The sequence below is a fragment of the Crinia signifera genome, chromosome 1, assembly GCF_055691185.1.
Source record: "Crinia signifera chromosome 1, ASM5569118v1, whole genome shotgun sequence".
Lineage (NCBI taxonomy): Eukaryota > Metazoa > Chordata > Amphibia > Anura > Myobatrachidae > Crinia > Crinia signifera.
Window position 1 is genome coordinate 19764420 of NC_139217.1, and position 27630 is coordinate 19792049.

General features: G+C 39.8%; 1 protein-coding gene across 1 annotated transcript in view; it reads right to left on the reverse strand.

Moving 5' to 3' along the window:
- LOC146020059 (vomeronasal type-2 receptor 26-like) overlaps positions 1-24818 on the reverse strand; it is a 41862-nt gene extending 17044 nt beyond the window's left edge. The window contains exons 1-5 of the mRNA XM_083153260.1: positions 24722-24818; positions 22259-22433; positions 21868-22159; positions 4765-5571; positions 3673-3903 (exon numbers count right to left, since the gene is read on the reverse strand). Of these exons, the coding sequence (XP_083009386.1) occupies positions 3673-3903; positions 4765-5571; positions 21868-22159; positions 22259-22433; positions 24722-24818 (1602 nt within the window). The remainder of the gene's footprint in view (positions 1-3672; positions 3904-4764; positions 5572-21867; positions 22160-22258; positions 22434-24721) is intronic.
- Positions 24819-27630: the final 2812 nt, after the last annotated feature.

Genomic DNA, 27630 nt, shown 5'->3' on the forward strand with positions numbered 1-27630 from the left:
GGGGAAAGTCAAACATGTTACTTCTGAAAGGAAAATGCCCCGGAAATGCAGATGATATGGCCCTAACATGGACAGATACTATGAAATATCTAGGAATAAATGTCTCAAATACATCCGAGGAATACATTAATAAAAATGGTAATATTACCAAAATTCTTGTATATATTTTCACAATCGCCAGAGTATATACCAGGTAAAATATTTAAACAGATAGACAGTATAACAACCTCATTTATATGGGGGGAAAAAAGAGCGAGGATTAAGCTTGATACTCTAACAAGGACAAAAACGCAAGGAGGGATGGGACTTCCTCATTTTCGGTTATACTATGATCGCATCACAACTAATCCAGCTTCAGACATGGGTAGTGGATAAGGTGGAGGAGAATGTCAATAGACTAATAATACAAACACAGGGTAACTATACTCCCAAACAAATACTCCGATCAGGAAATAAAATTAAAGTGAGGAACCCACTGATAAAACAAGAAATAACGATTTGGACATATGCTAACAATATTATGGGGAATAAAAGTTTTGACCCAGAGATCCCAGTATGGGTAGGAGAGGAGGGAAAATCAGAGGTTAAGGAACAATGGAGCAGAGTGGGGTTAAAAGATATTGGACAGGTGTATCAAGATGGTTCCTTTAGGACCTATAATCAACTTGAGAACGAATATAGGATCCCAAAAGGGTTCTTTTTTCGATACCTACAACTTAGAAGTAGATTAGGAAAAATCATGGGGGGGTAGGTTGGTGAATATCCAGGATTCCCCGATAAAAAAAATCTTGATGCAGGAAAAAAAGATTAGGGTATCAGGGATATATAAAATATTGCAAAAAGAACTTAAGATCCCCCAAATGGAAAAAAATGAGACAAAAATGGGAGGAAGATGTGGGTAGTATATCAGATCGAGAATGGGACCAGGCAATGGCATCACATACCAGAGCAACGGAATCTATTAGATTTCAACAAATTCAATATTTCATAATTCATAGATCATATATTACGCCAGTAAGGCTGAGACAGTTCGATGGAAATAAAAATGATATGTGCCCAAAATGTAGCTATACTCAGGGCACCTACCTCCATATGTTATGGCAATGTAATAAATTGAGGGGATTCTGGGAGAAGGTGGGGAATATAATGATGGAAATAGGGTTAGCAAAGTCATTAGTAAATGTCAAAATGTGTATACTGGGAATAAACATAGAGAGGGGAAGGACTGTGCATGATAATAGAATAGCAGAATGGCTGATAACCTTGGCCAAGGTGCTAATAGCGAGAAAGTGGATGGCACATGAAGGCCCAAATATAGGAGAGTGGCTGAACTTGGTGAACATCACTGAAGCCCATGAGAAATTTATGTGTATAAGAAAAACACAAAAAACAAATAAGCACGATATGATATGGGATAAATGGAGAAAGTCAAAATATTACAAATATGTGTAGGCACATGAGAGAAGCATTGGTGTATAAACACTGAGTGAAATGAGCACGCACATGTATCAACACAAATAATAGAAGAATGCACAAATATGGTATAAGTAGTAAACTTAAGATGATAAATAGAGGGGATAGAGACAAACAGAAAACCATGAACCAAAGATGAGAAAGTGAGGTGAGGTTGAAAGGCAGGGGGTGGGGGGCGCGGGGGGGGGACGGACGGTATGAATGGAGGGTCCAAGGGGGATAAATAAGAGTGAGATGAAAACAAATAAGATAAGAGAAGTAGTGTTATATATGCAACAAGTATATATATATATATATATATATATATATATATGCTTGAATGTATTGGTATGCTTTTGTAATGTTTGTTATATATATGGAAATCAATAAAGAAAACTGAATTAAAAAAAAAAAAAAAAGTTTATATTTATTATCGCCCAAGGCAGCGTCCTCAATGCCAGACCCCAGAGCGATTTCACAGCCACCCTACATAGGATTTTGGGCCATGGGTGCCAGTCCAAGCGGCTCATTGACAGTTTATTTTTCACATTTCAATGTTTAATGATGCGTTTCCAATTTTATTGCATGTTTTTGCTGTTTTCTGTTTTTGTCTTTATCCTTCTTTGTTATTTTTTTACCCCTACCGTTACCTTACTCATCGTGGTTCACTGATCTCCATGCCAACTGCAGCAAAGACCTTTTCAGCAAAATGGTTACTCAATTTGTTCTGACTTCTCATGCAACCAAATTTTGATCTTTGTGAAAGGGCTTAAAATTCCCAGAAAAAAAAGGTCCACTTTACTACGCAAGCTGTATACTGAATGAGTACATATGATGCTTTTCCAGGAGACATACTTTAAACTTCATGCTTTCCCTAAACTAGGTAACTACTATATCCTCATGTTTTTTTGTAGTGCTAACCCTTCAGGTAAAACCCTTGGAATCAGAATATTGATCTCTCTTCATCTCCCAACTACTGATCTTACCAATATTACAGTACATTAGAAATGTAAAATGTATGACCAAAATACACCATTCTAAACATTTATACCCCAACAGGAAGCATAGACAGTTTCTCTCTAACATATTGCAGCAACTAAAACCCATCAAGTATTGATCTCTTGATTTCTTGTTTATTCCCATCGTCTAGATGGCTCACTCATGACCAGAGGTGCCGATTTATGTTTTTGCTGGTGGGTGCTCAAGCCTGTTGAAAGGCTCAACAAGCAAGTACAGTGGCCCCGCATTGGAACTCTGGCATTACGGGCACGTGGGTGCTCATTAATTCCTGTGGGTTCTCAAGCCCTTGAGCACCCACAGAATACCCATATTGATTACCCCTTCGTTTTTCAGAGAATTATAAACATTTACTGGTCATTTTATATGGTGACCTAAAGGACGGTCGTGTAGATGGTGGTCACAACTACCACAGTTTCCGCTACTATAATGCAGTGCATTTAGCTAGAATTCTTTAAATGTATAAAACCCCCATTGATAAACAATTGCTACTTATTGCCAGAGCTGCGATTGACACCTCACAACAAGTTCTTCAGTGGTTCCAGAACCTCCCCCAAACACGACACCCAAGCCTAGACCCGACCTTTACTTGCTAGAATTTGTTTTTTCAAAAATAGCGACATTTAGCCCTGAGATATCCCTACATTTGCCATTACTACAAAACCCATATCTATCCCCCCAATTCCCTTTTCGTTTCTACCACATCTCTTTGATCAAAGGCTGGCTTATTCCGGTTGTCTCATTTACTTGGTCCAGGTGGACTCTGCTCCTTCTCTGACCTGCAAGCATCTTTTGGCCTTCCTTCCAGCTCCTTCTGGGATAATATACAGCCTCACAACTACATATTTGTATAACCAAAAAGGCCAGGGGGCTTCATATGCCTTACTAAATCTTTACAATAACATTTTTTTTTCTAGACTAAATAACAATGAATTGACTGTATATCTTCACATGTCCCCTCATATGTAGAAGCCTCGCATAATGAACTCAAGAAAGAGTTAACCCCCCAAAAGTTGTCCCAGATACTATGCCTTACCAGGTGGTGGAAACACAACACAAAATATTTTGGATCCTTGGTTTGATGAACATGCCCCTTTCTCAATATAAAAGGTCACTACTTTGGCACCTCATGAATGCCGCAATCATAAAAAACTCAAAATGGTTTTAGAGAATCCATTTTTAAATGACAATTAAATATCTTACACCAACTTCTAATCTCTCGTCTTCCCAATTTTCCTCTATCTGGTTTGAATGGCTGACTGAACGTCCTCCACATGACAACCCATCTTCTTCTACCCCATTAGAGGTGCACAGAAAAGCACTAATAATTCCAATGACAATGATGCTGAGGTTACTCCCCCCTCTTCTTTTATTCTTTTTCATAGTAACATAGTTTGTGAGGTTGAACAAAGATGTAAGTCCATCGAGTTCAATCTGTTTATAAAACTAATATAGTATAAGAATCTCCAGCATTCCCTGAGCTCTGGGCTGATATATACCCTACTGGACCTTCCCCTGTGCATTATAATTAATGATTGTATCCCTGGATATCTTTCTCCACTAAAAATTGGTCCAACCCTTTGTTAGAAACATAGAAAATTAGAATTTGATGGCATATAAGAACCACTTGGCCCATCTAGTGTGCCTCTTTTTTAAACATGTTATCTCAAACCATATTTGATCCTTATTTTTTTGTAAGGATATCAATATGCCTATCCCAAGCAAGTTTAAATTGTAATACTGTATTTGCCTCTACCACCTCTGATGGGAGGATATTCCACTTTTATATTACTCTTTCTGTGAAGTAATTCTTCCTCAATTTCCCTTGAATCTTCCTCCCTCTAGTTTCAGTGCATGTCCTCGTGTTCTGTTGCTCCTCTTCCTGTGAAGAATGTCTCCCACCTGTACCTTGTTAAAACCCTTGATATATCTGAAAGTTTCTATCATGTCCCCCCTTTCCCTTATCTGCTCTAAACTATAAATATTAAGAACTTTTAATCTTTTTCTGGTACATTTTGTGATGTAGGCCATGCACCATTTTAGTTGCCCTTCTTTGTACAGTCTGTAATGTATTTCTATTGTTCTGGAGATATGGCCTTCAGAACTGAACACTGTACTCTAGATGACGTCTTAGAAATGACCTATACAGTGGCATTTTTTTTTAATATGTTTTATTGTAACAAATGTCTCCTGTATTTATCTTGAAAATCTTAGTAAACCAGAGTTTGAAAAAATCAATTGCATTGGGTAAATCTAGTTTCACGGATTAGTTCACATACTATAACTTGCACTCACCTTGTGCTCAAATTCAAATGTTTTTAAACCATGCTTTCCTATATGTATTTTTAAGACTTTACTCAAGTCATGTACTGCTTGTGCCATGGCTAGGACTGCAATATACACCTGGTAGGTGGCCGAATCTCCAGAGAAATTATAAAAGTGACTAAATCTCTCCTGACCAGTGCAGTTAACAAAATCTATGCCCCAAATCGTTGAAAAGACAGAATTCTTATAAGAATTTGCTGACAAGCATCTAAAGTACTGAAGCCAAATATCTTCCAGTAATGCGTCACTTGGATCCCTGGATGGATGAGAAGTGGACATACGATCCTGTAATGCAGGGATATGATGTGGTGTATGGGAAAATACCAAACTGTTCTCAACTGCTTTATGTGTATCAATAATCAATAGTTCTACTGAAATTGACCATGACACCGGAAGGATAATTGTCTTGTTAATAAGAATATTTGTTACTCTATCCAAAAACACAGCAGGCATCCCATTACTTGTTCCACACATAACAATAATCTCAGTAGAAGAAGTTTTTAACTCAAGAAGATTGTCAGACTTAAATTCATTTGGAGAAACTTTAATTTTGAATTCAATACAAATTTCATAATTATTCAATTGCTGGCTGAGATATTCCAGCTCCCTTTCTCCAGGATCATCATCTGATGTGATTATTCCGACCCAGTTCCACCCAAAGCTTCTCAGTAACTTTGCGATGGCCACGTGTTGCATCTGGTAGTTCTGAACTGTGCGAAACAAGTTTGGATACAGAGTCCGGTCACTCAGCAGGGGGTCCCTCGCCCCATAGCTTATCTAGAAATGTCGATAGAATTCCACAAGTAACACTTAAAAAATTCCTTCGCTGTATAAGGCCTCAGAATTTATGACATATGAAGAACAAAAAATATTAACAACAAAAAGTACCAACAGTAATAACACAGACTCAGTTTTATATATTTTTTTTTACCTTTAGGTCTATAATTAATGGCGGCTGGCACTTGGCTCCACCCGCTTCATTGTTATTCCTGGCATGAGTAGGACAATTAAGATGTCCTAATACAGTAAGGAGACACAGCGCCAAGCCTTGGTCTGATAGTAGAAAGCAGCCAATTAAATGGTTTTATCCCTTTTTAAATGATTCAGACAATTACCACCGATGGAAATAATCAAACATACATTAATGGGTGTGTGAGGGGGGGGGGGTATTCAGTTAGCCCCAATTATTTTTCTCTTGAAAAATGGTTTAATTTTTGGCAGACGGTAATTATTTTTCTATTCAATTATAGCCTTTTTTTTTTCCTCAAGAGAAAAAGAAAAGTCTAATTTTCAAGCAATAACGCATGGGATCAAGGATAAGTATGATGGTCCCATGAGTCATTGCATTTCAGAATCTGCTTATCGGGTTTTATAATTGATGTGCCTGGTTTGTAAATAAATTTGCTAATTAGATTTAATATAAGAATTAAACTGCCATTGGTTCAAGTTCCATTGTTTAAGTGTAGAGTTACATCCAAGAAGGAGTTAAATCCAGGAAGGGAATAAACCAGGGTAAAAGAGGCATGTGTCCCGGATGTTTCTGTTTTTGTTTGTTGTTCTTTTCTCTTTGCTAGAGGCCCAGGTACATGACCTGTCAAAGGGTCCACACAGTGCACAGTAGCAATCTTTACATAAAGACGAACACGCAATCTCACACCAGAGAGTGTAGCTGGACACTGTGAGGAGGGTCAGATTGACTGCAGGACAAATACTGTAAGCATCTTTTTATTTTGATTACTGTTAATTACTGTTCTGCAATAATGGTATTTAATACTAAGTGGTGTGATTAAGTAGCAGTTTCTACAACTAGGTAAAAATGAGTGGGAACAAGGTTGAGAAACTCCACCAGTGAGCATCTTGTAAGATGTATTCGCCAATGGACATTGGGCTCAAAAGGGAATATGTCTGTACCAGATGCAAGCAGGGGATTGCTGTGGAAGCCAATGTCAAGGATCTAGAGCATCACATTGCAACACTGAGGGGGATATCTAACCTTGTGCAGAGTTTGCATCTTACCATCGCTACATTAGAGGTAAAGGGGGCTCAGTGGGGTCAGAGGGTGAGTCAAGCAAGGAAGAGGGGATTGGTAGCTGGGTAACAGTAAGGGGGTCTTGGAGGTATAGAGGAAGCGACAAGCAAGCTCTGAACTTCCAAACCCTAGTAGATAAATCCAAATGGTTGAAGAAACTGTGGTTGGGAGTGAGGAGCTGAGAGAGCTGGCAGAAAAAGGTTCCTCTAGCAACCAGAGGAATACCCCATCTGACAGGGAGGGTAATTCAGATAGGAAGGACACAAGGCAGATTCTGGTGGTAAGGGTTTCAATTATTAGGAAAGTTGATAGGGCAATCTATTATCGGGACTATATAGGTGTACAGTTTGTTGTCTCCCGGGTGCTCGGGTACTTCATATTGCGGACCGAGTAAACAGATTATTGGTAGGGGCTGGGGAAGACCCAGCGGTCTTGGTGCATGTTGGCACCAATGGCAAAGTCAGTGGTAGATAAGATGTCCTCAAAAAATACTTTTGGGTTCTAGGCAATAAACTTAAGGCGAGGACATCTAAGGTAATATTCTCAGAAATATTGCATGCTAGCACAGGGAGACAGAGGGAGATTAGGGAGGTTAACATGTGGCTCAAAGATTGGTGCAGGAGGGAGGGATTTGAGTTCCTGGAAAACTGGACAGATGTCTCGGTCAGTCTCCATCTTTTTTTGCCATGGCAAATTACACCTGAACGTGGAGGGGGCAGGGGTGCTTGGTGGGTAGAATGGTGTGAAAGATTGAGGAGATTTTAAACTAGGCAGATGGGGTGAGGGTATAGTAAGAAACCTTAAACCAATAAATAGAGGGCAAAGACAGCTACATTGTGGAGGAAGCAAGGGAGAAAAAATGGAACAAGAGCACAATGGAATCAGTAGAATCGGTATGGGTAGAAATCACAGGTAATATTAGTAGTAGGAACATGTTATAAGCCACCCAACATAAATAAGGAAGAGGAAAAATACCTCTTGCTACGGGTGTGGTATGGGACTCCGACAGTCGGGATCCCGACAGTCATTATCCCGACGTCGGGATCCCGACTGCCCGGAGTCAGACAGCATGGCGAGCGCAAAAAAGCCCCTTGCGGGTTCGCTGCTCTCGCCACGCTGCGGGCACGGTGGCTTGCTACGCAAGCCACCTATTCTATTCTCCCTCTATGGGGGTCGTGGACCCCCACGAGGGAAAATAGCGGGTGTCCGTCGGGCACCCGGCTGTCTGCATTTTGACAGTTGGGATCCCGACGTCGGGTAAATGACTGTCGGGATCCCGTCCGGCACCCCTTGCTACAGGTTGGAAAAGTGTCCAGCTTAGGGGCCATTATTATAATGGGTGACTTTAACTAATCAGAAAAGAATTGGAAAGATTGGTCAAGTAGTACTGTTAAGGGAAATGTTTTATGGGATGCTCCAAATTACCACTATTTGTATCAATTTATTGAAAGTCCAACCAGAAATAACAAAATCCTGGATCTCTTGATAAGCAACAATTGGGACATTATTACTAACATAACCATAAGGGAGACATTGGGGAACAAGGATTACAATATGATCACATTGGATGTAAATTTAAAAAAAAAGATAATTATATTGGAGCAACTAGGTCCTTACATTTCAGAAAAGCAAACTTTGCTAAGTTTGAGGAGTCCTTAAAGTATATAAACTGGAAGGAATTATTTAGAGGTATGGATACTACTAAAAGGTCACAAACTTTAAAACAAAATACTGCTGGAATGCTCTGATAAATATTTTCCTAGGGTAAATAAAAGAACAAATATCAAAAGGAAACCTACATGACTTAACTGCAAAGTCAAATTTCAAATAGCCAAAAAAGGAGGGCATTCAATGCTTTTAAACAAGATGGGACACCCAAATTATTTGCCGCATATAAAGAACGTAATAAGAAATGTAAAAGTACAATGAATATGTCAAAATTAGAGACTGAACGTAAAATAGCCACAGATGGCAAATCTAATTAAAAAAAATACTACAGTTATATAAACGGGAAACGGTTAAGGAAGGGAAATATTGACAACCTAAAAAATAAGCACGTTACCCTGGTAATAGAAGGAAAAGAGAAAGCGGAATTATTCAATAAATTTTTTGCTTCAGTATTTCAAGGGAAGAATCTTCAGAAGATCTCCCACAGAGGAAATGCTCGGCTCTTCATTGCTCCCAAACTGTGTTTGAGTGAGGAAATGGGTGTGGTATGGGACTCCGACAGTGGGGATCCCGACAATCAGTACTCCAACATCGGTAGCCAAACTGCCATTGCTCCGACAGGGGGGCAAGTGCAAAGTAGCTCCTTGCGGGCTTGCTGCGCTCACCATGCTGCAGGCCCGGAGGCTTGCTATGCTCGCCACAGGGGATATTCTCCCTCTATGGGGGTTGTGGACATCCACAAGGGAGAATAGCCCCTGTGAGTCAGGATCCCCCCTGTCGGAGCACCGGTAGTTGGGATTTCGACTTTGGGATACTGACTGCCAGGATCCCCAATGTCGGAGCATCATCTGGCACCCGAGGAAATAATCGAAAATAGATTACAGAACCTAAATAGTAACACATTTCCTGGACGAAATACACCTTAGGATACTAAATGAATTGAATTCTGTCATAGCACTACCATTATATCTGATATTCGAGGAACCTATAAACTTGGGGACGGTACCAAGGGACTGGCGCTTAGCTAACATAGTACCAATATGGAAGAAAGGTAGCAAAAGTAACCCTGAAAATTATAGACTAGTCAGCCATACATTGTGGGGAAAATATTAGAAGGAATCATAAGAGATAGTATACAACATTTCTTAGATCAGGAGAAAGTGATAAGTAAGGCTCAGCATGGGTTCATCAAAAATAGATCATGTCAGACTAATTTAATTAGCTTATATGAGGAAGTAAGTAGGGGGCTGGACTTAGGGATATCTGTTGATTTAATACTTCTTAAAAGCTAAAGCTTTTGACATGGTGCCTCATAATAGGTTAGTAATGAAACTAGGTAATTTAGGGTTAGGAGATACAATTTGTAATTGGATTAAAAACTGGTTGCACAATCAGGGACAGAGTGGTGGTAAATGGCATACATTCCAGCTGGGGTATGGTCTAAAGTGGAGATCCGCAAGATTCAATGTTCGGACCCACCCTGTTTAATATATTCACTAATGACATAGAAATGACATAGTGAGTAAAATTGCAATATTTGCGGACGACACAAAATTGAGTAAGGAAATTAACTCAGGAGAGGATGTGGATAATCTACAAAGTGACTTAATTAAACTGGAATGGAGGGCAGAAAGGTTGAAAATGTAGTTTAAAGTTGATAAATGTAAATGAATTCATTAGGGGAACAAAAATGAACAAGCTACTTATAGGCTAAATGGAGTTATTATAGGGACTTCTGCTGTAGAGAAGGACTTGGGGTTCATCATACATGAAAATTTGAGTAATAATACATAATACGATTATTATTAGTAGAGAGCTAGATTACAGTAATAAGGTTCTTATTTCCCTTGGTATAGATTAGAAGTACATTTGCTTGATTGAATTACAATAATTGTGAAAGGAATGTGTTTGTTCCAAAAAAAAAAAAAAAATGGAACCTGTTTAACATTGGATCCAGTAAAAGCTAAATTTTTTTAGTTATCAGTGAAAAAGTGAAATAATACAAAGTTCATTCTCATGGTTTAAAGAGGAATGCTAACTATAAAATAAATTAACTTTTGTTAAAGGGTTTATTTACTATGCCTTGGATGGTGACCTCAGGCATCTCTTCTGTGGTGTGCGGGAAGAGGAGGACAAATGACATCTCCTTGCACATGTTACCATTCATATCTGTTCGAATACACTTATGTGCATGCAGTATGCATGCAAAGGCAAAGGTGATTGTGGGTGGTTGGGGGCATTATGCTGGTGGTTGGGGGCATTCTCCAGAACACACACGCATTTCCCAGCCTCCTTCTCCCCACGGCCTTTGCAACACCAATTCAATACTGGCTTACTCAGCACTTAGGGCAGGGGAACAATCATTTGAAGGTGAATGGTGCATGGCTGCATATGAGGCCTCAGCCATGCACATGGGTAGCAGAGTACAGAGGTGTGTGCTAGGTATTGTGGGAGCTACCCTTGTTGGGCTATGAACACTCACAACCCAGTAGATAGGTCTGAATCAGGCCCCATATGCTTCAGAGAACCCATAGTAGTCAACCATGGGTTAAGAGTATTTTACATATGACTTCCGCTTCCGGGTAGATGTGGACGGCAGCCTGACACCGCTTCTCCATTCACAGACCCACCAATTTGCAGCACATTGCCTGCCGCACATCGCCTGCTGAAGCCCCCCTGCGTCCTTATGGACAAATTTCTGGCACCGGGCGAACATGGTGCTGGACGCTGAAGATGCCTCACCCTCTCCTGCATCTAAGAAGGCAGCTGCCCCAAATGACACCACAGACATGCCACAGGTACGCAGAAATTATGATTCTCCTGCTACATATGGAGACATTGTAGAAGCAATAAAAAATAAGATGACACCGCTTTTATCTAAAGCTGTATCTGACATTAACCAGCAGCTTCAAATTCTGACACATAGAGTATAGATGATTGAAAACAGCATTGAGGCATTATCCCATGATATGCATGCAGCACAACTTGAAATTATAAAAATACAGAAAGAAAATCTACAAATGTGGAATAAAATCATTGACGCTGAAAATCGTACGCATCGTAACAATATAAGAGTAGTGGCTTTACCAGAATCTGTTAGAGGACCTGCTTTATAGAAACATAGAAACATAGAATTTTACGGCAGATAAGAACCATTTGGCCCATCTAGTCTGCCCCTTTTTTTACCCTTCAGGTAAACTCAACCCTTTTTAATCCTTATTTCTTTGTAAGGATATTCATATGCCTATCCCAAGCATGTTTAAATTGTTCTACTGTCTTAGCCTCTACCACCTCTGATGGGAGGCTATTCCACTTATCCACTACCCTTTCTGTGAAGTAATTCTTTCTAACATTTCTCCATTTAAATACCTTTGTTTCTGCTTTCCTCCCGACTCTACTTGGTATTCAAAAAGAATGCAAGGACTTAATAATAGAAAGAGTCCACAGAGTAGGCCACCCTCCAAGACCATCTGATACTTGCCCTAGGCCGGTCTTACTTAGATGCTTAAACTACAGATGGAGCAGGGCTTATTATTGCTGGCGGAGCGCCAGGACCGTGTCCCTGGCGATCCGCCAGCAATCTGGCGCTCTGGCTGAATGAGACGCTCGTGCGTCCCCCACGCACGAGCGTCTCAATAGCCGGGCGGCGAGGCGGCGCGACGGGTGCAGTCCTGCCCGTCTCCAGCTTCAGGGAGACGGGCAGGGCTGCGGGGGGCTGCGGGGGGGCGGTGTGGACCGGCGGGGACCCGGGGAAGCCGGCGGGGACCCGGGCAAAAGCTCCGTCGGAACGGGACGCGCGTGCACCTCGTGCACGCGCGTCCCCTTCCGACATACAGATGGCGCGGGGCGGGGGATGGCGGGTGGCGAGTCCTCCGCCATCCCCAGCAAAGACAAGCCCTGCGCTATCTGTACTTACATAAGATTGCATTTTGGAAAGCATCCTGAAAAATCCAAAACCTACTATGGGAGGGGAAACGTCTTCGTATATTTCAAGATTACTCAGTCGAGCTCTCAAGATCCCGCAAAGCATTCTCCCCAATATGCACAAAACTGGTAAATGAAAAAGAAATAAATTGCACTTATGTATCCAGTTAAACTCTGAATCTTCATTGCAGACAGTCACTATGATTTCTCCAGCCCAGAAGATGCCCAAGCATACCTAGAAGACCACAAAAGTGTCTCCTTTGCTGACATCACAGACACAGATTACATTGTCCCTATGTTCTATACATAATATGCTTATGTTCATCTCTTATGGCATTTCAAGTTCAACCCTTCGTTTGGCTTCCGTCTCCTACAAACTACATTAGAAAAGTAAAGTTGTAGTCATTCCGGGGTTTCCTCTGTTAAACAAGGACAGCACCTGTTTTCAAGATGCAATTCCTAGAAAGGAACTGGTGCTTTTTCTCCTGTCACAGCCATATTTTGCATGTTAATTCATAATTCTTCTTAATTAAGGCATTTGCAACAATCATTTACAGGGTCTGGACTCTTAGCTATCTTCCGGATAAGTTTCTCTAATGAATATCTGGTATTACCATAAATATTCTCAGTTAATCTTGTTTTTCTACTTTTGTGGAAGCCAGTTTACTAAATTTTTAGTGCTTGGTTTGCAAGTCATACTACTGTTATTATTTGTTATGCCCCCATGTCTTGTGTTTGTTTGTCTCCCTTCCCCTGCCTTCCCTGTTACTTCTCTCTTTATAGTCCGCCGAGGATGGAAGAATCTCATATGGAAACAAGAACTGCTGGTCTCAATCACCATCCAGACACACATGACTGAAGTAAAATTTGGATCCCTAAACGTAGGAGGTATTTACTCTCCGGCAAAACGCAGTAAACACTTCTATATCTACAGAAACAACACATAGACATTGCAGCTTTACAAGAAACATACCTCTTACCCCAATAAATAGTTCAAGTGCAAATGCTTAAATGTAAATTACTAGCACCAGCCCCTTACAACTCCAAATCAAGAGGCATAGTATTGCTAGCCTCAAAATCTCTACCCGTCCAAGTCCTCAAATCTCAAGCTGATCCAGAAGGCAGGTACCTCATAACCTCACTCAAAATGTACAACAATATTTATGCTATATGCTCCATTTATGCCCCTAATATATATTCAAAACCCTTTTTCAAAAATATAGTAAGATTACTTCTCCCCCATACAGTATGTCACCCCAATAATTCTATCTGGCTATTTCAACATAACATCACACATAATCTTAGACAGATCCTCCACTGATAAAAGACCTAGGCAAAACCCTTCCTTTGGAATCCATTTTATGCTGAAATCTCTCCAACTACTAGATACTTGGAGAACACTACATCCTACCCAAAGGGAATACACATGTTTATCGGCGGCACACGCACCATACTCTATCTAGAATAGATTATATTTGCATATCAAATAGTCTTTTTCACCAAATAAAATAATCCGAAATTTAACCTATCCTAATCTCAGACCATGCCCTTAATCATATTACTATACAAACCTCTAAATAAATGTCATCATATAAAAGTTGGAGGTTTCCAACACATCTAACTAAATCCACAGAGCTTCTTGGTTACTTGAATGTGAAATGGAATCACTACCATACACATAAGAATCAATTCCTGGCTTCAAACCCACTGTTATATTGGATGTCGGTGAAGGCAGTCTTGAGGGGCTCCATTCATTCTTTAGAATCTAACATGAGGAAAAAACACTCCTCTATATACATTAAACTCCAGGAGTCTTTAACAAACACATAATCTACATATATCCAATAACCCAAGGCACTAAATAGAACTAATTAGAATGCAGCAAAAACACTCCTAGACAATCTACTCCAATCAATGACAGATAAACTCCAATTCAACTCCAATTATAAATATCGTAGATTTGGCAATAAAACTGGAAGACTGCTTTCCAGTATCCTAAATTCTTCCATACCACCTATGAATGTAAACCCTCTACTATTACATGATGGCTCGCTTACTAACGCAAATGCCCAAATCACCCAAGTAATGATGAAATTGTATAAATCTATATACTCCATTCCCACAACTCAACCGGCCTCTACCGACCTTCTGCCCCATCACACAACCCACAGATCCTACAAACCTTATGGGATAGCATAGAATACCCACAGATTCCTAACACACATAAACAGTCATTGATTTCTCCCATCACACTTGATGAAATAATATCAGTCATTAAAACACTTAAACCTGCCAAAGCACATGTCCCAGATGGCTTTTCTGGGGATTTCTACAAAATGTACCCAGACAGAGTAGCTCCTATAGTGGTGTCCGTGTTCAATCACATTTTACAAAATAACCACATTCCAAAGCAATTTAATACTACAATATTCTCCCAAAACCAGGAAAATACCTCTCTCAACCTGGCTCATACAGGCCCATTTCCCTTCTAAACTGCATTTATAAAATCCTTATAAAAATTTTAGCCGACCATCTTAACCCAATACTGCCAAGCATAATCAACACAGATCAAACTGTTTTTATAAAAACAAGAAAAGGCAGAAAGCCGCACAATTGAAAGTAATAATTTTATTAATTCAATAATTGCATAAAAATAATGCAACAGTTGAGAAAAAGAAAACCACTTTCTTTGTTTTGTTCACATCAAAAGAAGAATTCCAAATAAGAGAGTTTATTAATTGTAAATCCTCATATGTTATTTATGTTATAAATTGTGGATGTGGCATCCAATATGTCATTCGTACAATTAGATGCCTGCACATCAGATATATGGAACATAGACAAAATATACTGGTGGAGTAAAAACACATCCCTTATCTAGACATATTAGTTATTGTCAGAATCAGAAGCTAGACAAAATTTCTATTTTTGCAATAGAACAAGTGAAAACCACAAATAGGGGAGGAGATAGATTAGGTAGGCTCTGCAGATGCGAATCCTACCGGCTATATTGTTTGAACTCCATGGTACCGAACGGTCTAACCGACACCATTGAGCTAAACAATATATGATGGGACCACGTCAATGTTGGGAAACTTATGGTGGTGTTAAGTTAGAATCGTTAAAACCCCTTTAGTACCATAGACACGAACTAGTGTATGTCTTTTCAAATATCCTTTTGGTTTAATAAATTCTTCTTTACTGACTGTAAGGACTCTCTTTTTCCATTGTCCGTTATATTGATCTATCAAATACGTTGCCTATGTTTGTAATCTTGCTCTTATTAAGTGGCATCTGATGTTCTGAATGATACCGCCAGGTCAAACAGCATATGACGGAACCACGTAAATGCTGTGAGACTTATTATGGTGGCACCAGTTAGGAACTTTAATTTTACTAATTTGGATTTGAATTGAGTCTTGCTTTCTGCCTATATATATTTATCAGATGGATCCTTGTCCCAAATATTATTATATTGATAATGTCTTTTATAGGTATAGTTATTATTCTGTTAATTTATATTTTAATTATTTTTTCTGTATTTTTTACATATATTTTTTATTTATTTTTTATTATTATTTTTATTCTTTTTTATTTATATTCAATATTTTTTCATTATATATAGATAAGTTTATGTAAAATTCATGATAGATTATTATATTAGTATATGTTTAATACATACTCTTGTATATGTGGGTTTAAAATACACTTTCCTATGTATCTCCTATATGTCCCATTTATCAACAATAATCTAGTGACATCGGTATTATAAGAAATAATTATAATAAATTAGCCATTTCTGATGTTATTTATATGCATGAAAGTTCCTTCTCTCCAAGAGTTCTTGATAATATTTGTATGTATAGAAATAATAATAAAAACATTTAATATATTAATATGTGATTGTTGATGAAATTGCTTCCTCCTGTGCGCGTGTATGCCCCGAGAATAGGCACACAGGCAGAGGTGATTAAATATACAAAGTATCTCTTTTTTATGAGATGACATATTTTAGCTGTTGCTCTCTCTCTCTATATAGACGAATGTATAGTAATTAAAAGTCAAAATAGATATTAAAGGAGCATAAAACCGATATCTCCCTATAATGAATCATATATAAAAAAAAGAAACAAAGTCTGAAATAAAAGGAAAAGTATGCACGTATTTACGTTCCAATAAAGAATAAAAAGGAGGCTTGGCTATTTCCTAAAAACACTCAGATGCGTGCGGTCCAAGCTGAAAACTAGTCTTGGAACAAACAGCGAATTCCAGCGCGAAAAGGAGAGACAGCATTATTTAAACCCGGCGTTCTCTAGTCGGTATACACAATGAGGATTCTGAAGAAGCCGCTGACCTATTCAGGAGAGGCGGGGAAATGCGTCAATCCTATCCCGACGCCGGCCACTGTTCACCCCACTGCCCGGGTCACTTTTACTCCGGATAAGTCTGCATTTTGGAAAACCCAACAGGCGGGAGAGGACCTGAGGATTGTAGCTTCGGGAAAAGGACGTCCCCTTTAAATGTGGAGCTCCACTTGCAAGTATATACTTTGTTTCAAAATTATGGCAAAATGAACTAAGACTTTGCTTGCTATAAAAAGCTTATAATTTGCAGGCTACAATATTCCCGATAAAGGAGATTAACAAATCAGATACCATCTGAGACGCTCAATAGCCAGTGTTGAACTGTGAGAGAGTTCATAAACATGAAATTACACTGGGCACTGACTATAAATAATCATCTACTTCATTCAGGATTAGATCATTCCTTTTTTGCTGTGAGAGAGCTCCTATTTTATTATTTTTAGTCCATCTAAATACTGGCCAGTATAGACAAATTATTGAAATATTGTGTATTGTTAATTTTTATTGTGCAGAAAAATTGAGTAAATACTTTTTTATTAATTGCATTAAGTTTATACAATTATTGAATTAATAAAAGTATTACTTTCAATAGTGCTGCTTTCTGCTTTTTCTTGTTTTTTTCTTATCTAAGGGGATGAGGACCCCATAATTAGCAGCTGCACATTGGAAGTAATAGTGAAGTAATAGTAATAGTCCATTCCTCCCTTTTTTTCTTGGCTTTATAAAAGGCCGACATTCCACACGTAACTTTCACAGAATCTTAGCAACCATACAACAATCACCTTTAAATCTACCAGCTGAGCAGCTAAACCTGATATTAGCCCTTGCCGCCGAAAAGGCCTTACAAATTGCATGTAAAGTCTTTCTCTCCCCCCTTTTCATATACAAAGAGGTACTAGGCAGGGATGTCCTCTCTCACCCCTTTTTTCGCTATTGCAATTGAACCCCTTACCCTGGCCCTCAAAAATTCCCACATATAAAAATTTCTAACGTGGAACTCAAGTTATCACTTTTTGCAGACGACATGATATTATCTATTTCTGATCCTTTAATTTCTATACCTGCAATCATGGATATTATAACTTCCTTTGGCCCTATCTCAGGTTACAAAATCAATGTTAATAAATCAGAAATCCTTCCCATTTCTCCCTTAGTCCCATCAGTATCTACACATCCTACAATATCCCAATATTTAAATTCAAAACCACCAAATTAAATACCTAGGAATTATGATCACTCAAAACCCCTATGATTTATACAACGCCAACCTCTCACCTCTTATAAATAAAATTAGATTACAATTAGATTGCTGGACCAATCTCCCTCTCTCTCTCTTCTCGGAAAAGAACAGCCATATTGAAAAGTATAATCTTCCCAAAAATATATTATTGGCTACAGATGCTCCCATGCACTATTTACTTTTCAGATTTAAAACTTCTATAAAAACTCATGTCAAAGTTCCTATGGAATGTGAAAAGACCTAGAATATCACTGAATAAGTTACAAAACCCTAAAGAAAATGGAGGCCTCTGCATACCAAATTTCCAATATTACTCCTGGACTATACACTTTAGATATATTTCCGACTGGCTCTTAAACTCATCCACATACACTGATTCAACATTGGAGAATGGAATATTTGCACCATATTCACTAAGCGTATTGTTGCATACACCCATTAACCTACTCCCAGCAATAGCTATTAACCACATTCTGTTTCGCTCTACATACGACATCTGGATCCGCATGAATAAAAACTTAACAGGGAACATAAATACTCACAATATATAACATTATGGGGAAACCCAAATTTCCCACCGTCTCTCACCAACTCCACATTTTCAGAGTGGAAACATAAAGGTCTCGATCTAGCCACCAAGCTCAAGGAGGCACAATATTCTCAGTTGATTCACTAAAAACTAAATACAGTATAATCTACCAAACAGCAACATTGTCATGTATTTACAGGCTAGACACTACAATTCCCCACATATTTCACAAATCTTGAATACGTCAAATCCTGACCCCCTCGAGCCAGTCTTTGCCGCAGTCCAATCTCAAGTATATAAATTAAAAATACTTTATGATATTCTCCTAAATTCCTCTCTTGATTCCCCAATGAAGCCCCTAGTGGATTCATGGAACATGGACATTCCTGAAATATTGAATCCCTCCATGTTGTTTCACTCCTTTTCAAATACCATGAAACTCTTGCAATCTTCATACCTCCAAGAAGTTCACTTGAAATCAATCCATAGAATCTACAGTACATTGCCCCTGCTCTAAGAAAATAAATGACACCAGATGAATCCGGAAAATGCTGTAAATGCTCAATGCTAAATGCCAAATTTTTCCACTGTCACAAAATATTAAAGTTCTGATGGAAAGTTCTAAACTACATAAACAATCTATTTTCCATTAACCTGCCACCAGACCCCCTAGCATGCCTATGCCTTAACTTTTTAGCTGCTGTTAAGGTTGACAGGGAATACCCTCTGTCCACAAATTTGTCAGACATTTCACCAATTACTTTATCCAGTGTCAAAGGATTACTTACAATTCTCTTAGCTCTTAAAAACTGTGAGTACGGTAGGCTATCCAAGGTACTAATCGGATGGAAGCTTTCTGCCCGCAACAAGGTATTGCGGTCAGTCGGCTTCACATACAGAGTTGTCTCTATCTTGTTATCCACAATCATGATCAGTACATCTAGATATGGGATCTCTTCCAAACTGTGGTTAAATGTAAATTTAATAGGACAATCCGGTACTTGTGTACTAGCACGGCGCCCGATAATTAGTCGCCCTTTTTTTTAATCGCATCGCATCGCATGCCATACACCCGATGGCATGCGATGCGATGCGATGCGATTTTAACTCATATTCGATATTAAATTGTATAAGCACCCTAATGGGTGCTTTTAAGCACCATCATGGGTGCTTACAATGGTTAAATGCACCCCCACACCACCCCCCAAGTATAAACGTGAACCCGCAGCGTGGCGAGGGGCGGCGGTATGCATTCTACAACCTTTTCATACCCCCACTATCCACGTCAGCATGGAGTTGAGAATAGAAAGTGTCGCTGCGCTCGCCACGCTTCGGGCTCGGTGGCTTGCTGCGCTCGCCACACTTTCTATTCTCAACTCCATGCTGACGTGGATAGTGGGGGTATAAAAAGGTCGTAGGACGTGTACCGCCACCCCTCGCAGGCTCGCTGCGCTCGCCACGCTTCGGGTTTACGTTTATAGTGGTGGGTGGCATGGGGGTGCATTTAACCATTGTAAGCACCCATTAGGGTGCTTATACAATTTTCTAATCGCATTGCATCGCATTGTATGGCATTGTATGCCATACACAATAACATACCATTTTAAAATGGTATGCCATTGTACAACATCGGCCGATATCGCGTCGCATCGCATGCGATATAGTCTGCGATGCGATGGGCGCCGTGCTAGTACACAAGTACCGACAATCCCACTGATTGACTTCATGGATACGTGTACATAGATCTAAGGGGTCCCCCTTCCACACAATGAATATATCATCTATGTAACGTTTGTAACATAGTTTTCTGTCCCTTAATTCTCTGCAAAAGAATGACTTCTCGGTACTTGTGTATTTTGGCGGCGCCCATCGCATCGCATACCATAACGCATACGATGGTATGCGATGCGACGCGATATCGTACGATACTGCACGATGGCATACAATTTTGAAATTGTATGCCATTGTACATACAATGCCATACGATGCGATGCGATTAAACATTGTATAAGCACCCTAATGGGTGCTTATACAATGTTAAGCACCCTAAAGGTCGTAGGATGCGTACCGCCGCCCCTCGCGGGCTCGCTGCGCTCGCTGCGCTCGCCACGCTTCGGGTTCACGTTTATAGTGGGGGGGTGGCGTGGGGGTGCATTTAACATTGTAAGCACCCATTAGGGTGCTCAAAAGCACCCTTTAGGGTGCTTATACAATTTTTAATCGTATAGGGGGTCAAAATCGCATCGCATGCCATCGGGTACATGGCATGCGATGCGATGCGATGCGATACGTTCATCGTACGACGGACATCGGGGGCGCCACCAAAATACACAAGTACAGACTTCTCTTCTATTTCAAACATGTAGGTGTTGGCATAGGCTGGCGCCACGGGCGAACCCATTGCACAGCCACTTACTTGTCTATAGAATTCATTATTATAATATAAGAAATTTTGTTTGAGAATGATATTCAACAATGCAGTAAAAAATGAGATCGATGGCCCAGAGTATAATGGGTTGTCTTTAATGAGTCTCTCGACAGCTTTAATTCCTCCAGCATGTGGGATGCTTATGTAAAGACTTACTATGTCAAGCGTGAAGAGCCATGTATTATTTGGTACCTGACCAAAATCATCCAATAAAATCAATAGTTTAGTGGTGTCATTTAAATATGTGGGCCAATCCTGTACACACGGTTGTAAATAGTAATCCAAAAATTCAGCTATGTTGGAAAACAAGGAGCCTCGAGCAGAAAGGATTGGCCGCCCAGGGGGCGTATCCATATTTTTGTGAATTTTCGGTAGTGTGTATAAGATCGGCACTACATGTGTCTCCCGGAGACTTGCTTCCGGACGCTGAGCCAGCCTCACACGCTGCATTGGTTTCTTTAGCACATTTAAGGTGAGCACTTGTATGTTGTAATTAGTCTTTGTACTATCTATGCTGTCTGAAGAAGGATAATTAAATCCGAAAGCTTGCAAACAATGGTGTTCCTGTGATTAGTATGCTGCTAAAACCAATGGGTGCCCCTAAATGGACAAATGGACTGGTCTGTATGAGAATTAATGGGGTTGTGCACCGCGGTAGCTGACTTCTGTGATAATAGGAGGTGCTGGCTTTTTGGATTTATATATATATATATATATATATATGTATATATATATATATATATATATATATATATATATATATATATATATATATATAGTTGTCTACTGTTAGATTGGGCATTACATAGAGAAGAAGTAACATATTGTGAAGATAAAATAAAGGTGTATCTTCTATTTCCTGTATACTAAAAATCACAATAACTACAGTACCTGAGTATATCCATAGAGATTCAGCAATTGTGCCATAGGAAGTGTGGTGACAGACTGGAGATCTCCTATAAAGCCGGCCACCTTACCATGTTCCCGACATGCATAATTCGGAGCTGTCAGCTTGGGCCCAGACAGTATCTGTAGAACATCTTTTAGAACTTTCATTATAGTTCCACAAGAATCGTATACGTGATATCCCAGAGTAACATTGGGCAGAATCTCCGGGTTACTGTTAATCTCATCAATGGCCAATATAAAAGCTTTGAGCTGCTGGTATTCTCTCAGGTGAACACTATAAAGAAGAAAAATCGTACCTCTTAATTATCATAAAAAGAAACCAATTAGTTTTAATATAACACAAGGGCTAAACTTGAGAACCTAGACAACCTACTTGTTTTGCAAGCTGAGTTGCAACTGAAACTCCGGCCACCATGAAGAACCAGGCTGTGCCAGGCTGCTGGCTAATAGGTTTCTAAGGGCCACACGTGTGACTATGAGGCATGTGCTCATCAGTGGTTGGGCATACCACACCATACATGTCACAACCATGGTGAAACAGAGCCACTCTGAGAGTGACAATATCAGTAGGTGTTCAATTAATGCTGAGTAGGTTCCAAGGGGCTGATAGCTGTGCCACCAGAATTCCAGCCTTGAAGTTTTTCTAGAAGGCTGGATTAGGGGTCCATGTGCTGCTAACAGCAAGGGAGAATTGTGGTTTTTATGGGCTGTTAGCTCTAAATGAGGCTCATGGGGTCCTTAGACTGTCCCAGTGACAGCTTCAAAAAGGGGGGAAGGACAGGAAGGTAAGAAGAAGTCTGTGCACTTCTAGCTCAAGGCCTATCCATTATTGGCCTATTATTCCCCACACTATATTGTCTGTTTGGTGGGGGTGCTATCCAAGGCAACCATTCCTAACTGTACAACAAAAAAGAAGGAGGGGGAGGAAAGCAGTTGCACGGGTTGGATGCACAACTTTATTATTATTTTATTTTTTCCTGTAAATCATATTGTTCTGTTGTAATACAATATAACTTTTAATAAACTTTTTATTAAAAATTCCCCTTCATGTTGTTTTCTTTATTGTAACGAAAGGGAGTGAGTTTTCTAGGTGAAATAAGGGGTTAAAATTACATACAACATTTCACAAACCTAGTGCTCAGACACAGACAGAAAATGAAAATAGTACGAATAGTATTAAATATCAGAACTTGTCTGCTGCTACTATAAATGTCAGTGTATATTCCTGAAAGGATTTAGGGGGTTATACTTTGATTATTTGTTGCCATTTATTTGTTTTGTTTGTTTGCTACATTTGTTTCTTATATAATAGATTGGTTTCAGATGTTAACTTTATTGCTTCACTTTGAAAGGAGATCTTTACACTTAAATGACTTATTGTGGTTTATTATACAGACAGGGCACACAATCAATATTGTTGGAAATTGAGGAAGATATCAATGTTTTATATATACTGTATATATATATATATATATATATATATATATATATATATATATATATATATATATATATATATATATATATATATATATATATATATATATATATATATATAACAGTATGATTCCGGTACTCACTGCATAAAGAAGCTAGCTTTCCCCGGTGCCTTCCTGGCGTTGAGTTGCTGAATATAGACGGTGATGCGGCGGCACTCGGTCAAATAAACCACACAAAAACGGCCTGAATTGCCAACGTTTCAATGATCTCTCATTTTCGTCAGGTCATTACGGTGCATTATGACCGTATTAAGTTATCAAATGGTATAACAGTGTTTGCCAGTACTGAATGCTTTGTAAATATGCAGCTTCCAGTATCCAAGATGGTGGTGACGGGTGCACTGGGTGACAGCTTCCGGGCGAGACCACGGCGCCGGCCGATTTCCGCCTGGAGGAGGTTCTGGTGATGGCGAGCGCTACATATTTGGTGAGTGTTTTATTGTTTATTGCTGCCCTGACAAAAATGAGAGATCATTGAAACGTTGCCAATTCAGGCCGTTTCTGTGTGGTTTATTTGACCGAGTGCCGCCGCATCACCGTCTATATATGTGATAGGCAGCACTCCTCAACAAACGTTACTTGTTCTGGGTCCTCCGTGGCCCCATCGTACGCCAATGCGTATACGTATGCTGTAGAGGAGGATCTTTGGTTGAGTGAAATTTCTTTTGCATCTAACATTGTGTGTTATCAGCGTTACATCGACGATGTATTCATAATGTGGCATGGGAGTGCTACTTCCCTTGAACAATATATTAACTCTCACAACTCCTCGGGACACCCTGTACAGCTGACGTACAATATCAATGATACTAGCGTTAATTATCTTGATGTCTGTGTTAAATTGGTTGATGGTAGGATTGTTACAGAATTGTTTTGTAAAGAGACAGATCGCAACACATTATTGCACCCTGCGAGTTTTCATCCCCCTAAACTCAAATTCTCGCTGCCCTACTCCCAATTCCTGAGGGCCATAAGGATCTGTTCTGACCTGACCACCGCTATTGCACATATTGACAGAATGTCGACCAATTTTGTTGACAGGGGATACCCTCTGGATCTACTTGCCAGGGCTATAACTAAAGTGCTTTGCGCTTCCCGTACTGAGACCCTTGTATCCAGGCCCAAAAAGAAACTCACCAAGGTTTTACCTTGGGTTAACCACTATAATTACAACAGTGGTGAAATTGGTACCATCACCCGTGAGCTCTGGCCTATTTTAGGGACCGACCCCGATCTTAATCTTAAGGAGTCCCGCATTATGCCAGGGGTAAAAATGTCAGAGATTATGTGATGCGCACTGACATTACTGGGATGAGAGCTGCCAGCTCTTAACAAACCTCCTCCTTTTTGCATCTCAGAAAGGGATGCTTCCGCTGTCTGAACTGTGCCGTTTGCGGTGCTCTCACTGTTGGCAAGGACTTTCCCCATCCACATACGGGTCGCAGGTATGAGATCAGGCATCGGGTGACATGTACAACACGGTACATTGTCTACCTTATCACTTGTCCCTGCGGACTCTGTTATGTGGGAAAGACCGAACGCACTCTGAGAGAACGGATGGCAGCGCACAAGACCGCGATACGGGCAGCATACAATAGTGGCCATAGGGACCAACCTGTCGCGAGGCATTATTTGCATAAAAAACTCAGTATTACACAATTGAAATACATGATCATTGATCATGAGCCCATGACAGCAAGTAGAGGAGACAGAGCACTACGTCTTCTCCAAAGGGAGGCAAGGTGGATCCATAGATTAGGGACACTTTCGCCAAAGGGTCTCAATGAAACAGCAGGATTACATTGTTTCCTGTAGATTCGCATAGTGTAGGGTTGCGCATCTTCGCATGTTTGGGACCCATTTGAGTCCGTTCTAATTCACCAGCGTGTCTGTAATTTTCGCTGTTATTGGATAATTTTCAAGATTATTGGATATTTGCTGTTATTGGATGTTATTCGCTGTCTTTGGATCTTATTCGCCTTTGGACGTTAGAGTGCGGATTGTTATTCATTAACTGTTATTTGTTTGAGAATGCCACGCATTGTAACTTTGTTTATGTTCATGTTTTTGGTTTTTCATGCTACCACGGCAACCGGCGTGGCGTGATGATGTCACTGATGGGCGCATCAGCTGCAGCGCGGCGGGCTGTGGGTGTCTGCACATTTGGTGGAGGGTAGATATAAGGTATGTACTCACTGTTATTGTTATATTGTTAAATATTATGATACCTATGTAACCATGTAACCATATGAATATATGTCACAATGCTCCATCGAGCCTATGATGCAGTGCTCTCACGAGCCCATGGTGTGCTTTCTTTCCTCTTTAATCTTTCTCGCTATCCTTTATCTTTTCCTTAACATATATACCAGCATACATATATGCGTCTGTTATATACAGAACTGAACCAGCCTCATAAATGACACACAGTGGACCCCATACATGGGACAGGACAGGAGGAAGCATATATCTTTTGTGAATGATTAAACAGACACATCATTTTATTGAATTCCACATTTGTATTACTATCACCAACCCCTGGGATTCATTTGAAATTCCATTATTCTATGGCCTTTTTTCAGATCTGATTGCAGTACAAATTTGTTTGGAAAATGGACAAAACCATGTGCACTGCAGGTGGGGCAGATGTAATGTGCAGAGAGAGTTAAATTTGGGTGGGATGTGTTGAAACAAATCTAAATTGAAGTGTAAAAATAATGCAGCCAGTTTTTACCCTGTACAGAAACAAAAAAACTCACGCACATCTAACTCTCTGCACATGTTACATCTGCCCCACCTGCAGTGCACATGTTTTGCCAATTTTCCAAATTTCCACATTTGTCCTGCGATCAGATCCTGATGAGTGCACATCCAGGTTTTCTCAATATCTGGTTGACAGTACCCTTACCAAACCCCAAAAGTACTGAGACTTTCAGGCAGTTTTTGGCCTTATTTGAATCCATTATTTGTCAGTGACATATCTACTTTTGCAAAGTCCATTTTTTGTTAACACAGTACTCGCTATCTTAATCTATGTGAGTAACTCACTTCAAAGAAGTGCAAATCGATGTATCTAAAACTCAACAATTCCAAATGCCCCTAATAAAGTCACTGAGTTGACGAAACGCGTTGGACCAGCAAGTTAGTTGGAAAAATCGTTGACTAATCATTCTGTACATTGATTACCATATAATATATTTTGTATATTGTCTCGTCATTGATGCTTTATTTTAATAAATACTGTAATTTTAAAGTGTGTTTTCCATAGCGCACTCTGAACTTCTCTCTCACTCTCTCTTTATATATATATATATATATATATATATATATATAGATAGATAGATGGCGACCTGGCACTCCTGTTACTGTTGGCAATGGCCTGTGTGCCCCTGCAGGAATATACAAATACTGGTAGTGATCCTGGCTCCGTTCGGAGAAATCACTGGCATGGCACTCCAGGTCATGTGAAAATAAAACGATTTAATGTGCAACAGTTTCGGGGACCAAAACTCCCCTTCTTCAGGCAGGTTATGCTGTCTGCCTGAAGAAGGGGAGTTTTGGTCCCCGAAACTGTTGCACATTAAGTCGTTTTATTTTCACAAGACCTGGAGTGCCATGCCAGTGATTTCTCCGAACGGAGCCAGGATCACTACCAGTATTTATATATATATATATATATATATATATATATATATATATATATATATATATATGCAAAGAGAATATGGAGGTGCGCTAGCTTAACTGCCTGGGTTCTTTAAAAAGTCCAATAGTGGGTACTCATACAAAAGTAGTTCATCAGACAATATTGTCCTTCATTTTCCAATTGGCACTAGATCACTGATTTAGCTGACCGCTGCTTCCAACCTGGATAGGGTCCTGGGATCCAAACAGAACCAATTTTTATCTGTAGAAAAGGGGATGGAAGGAAGCGCTATATAGTGCAATATTATTTCGATAAAAAGAAGTTTATTCTATGCACATAAAACTGAACCAGCGATACACTGCTCGTACCATTAGGTTCCTCAGTGTGGGCTACAAATACCACATGGTGTATAAGATAATAAGACCCGTTCACCGTCTGTCCCTGATGCTGCCTCCTGGCAGGGTCCGCTCTGTCACCTTAGCGCTCACAGCACTTCACGGTTGAAGATCAGCGCGTACCACTTAGCTTCCACACAGCAGGACCTCAGACTTGGTGTGTCAATTTGCGTCAGGTAAGACACGCCCAAACGCGTTTCGCCTG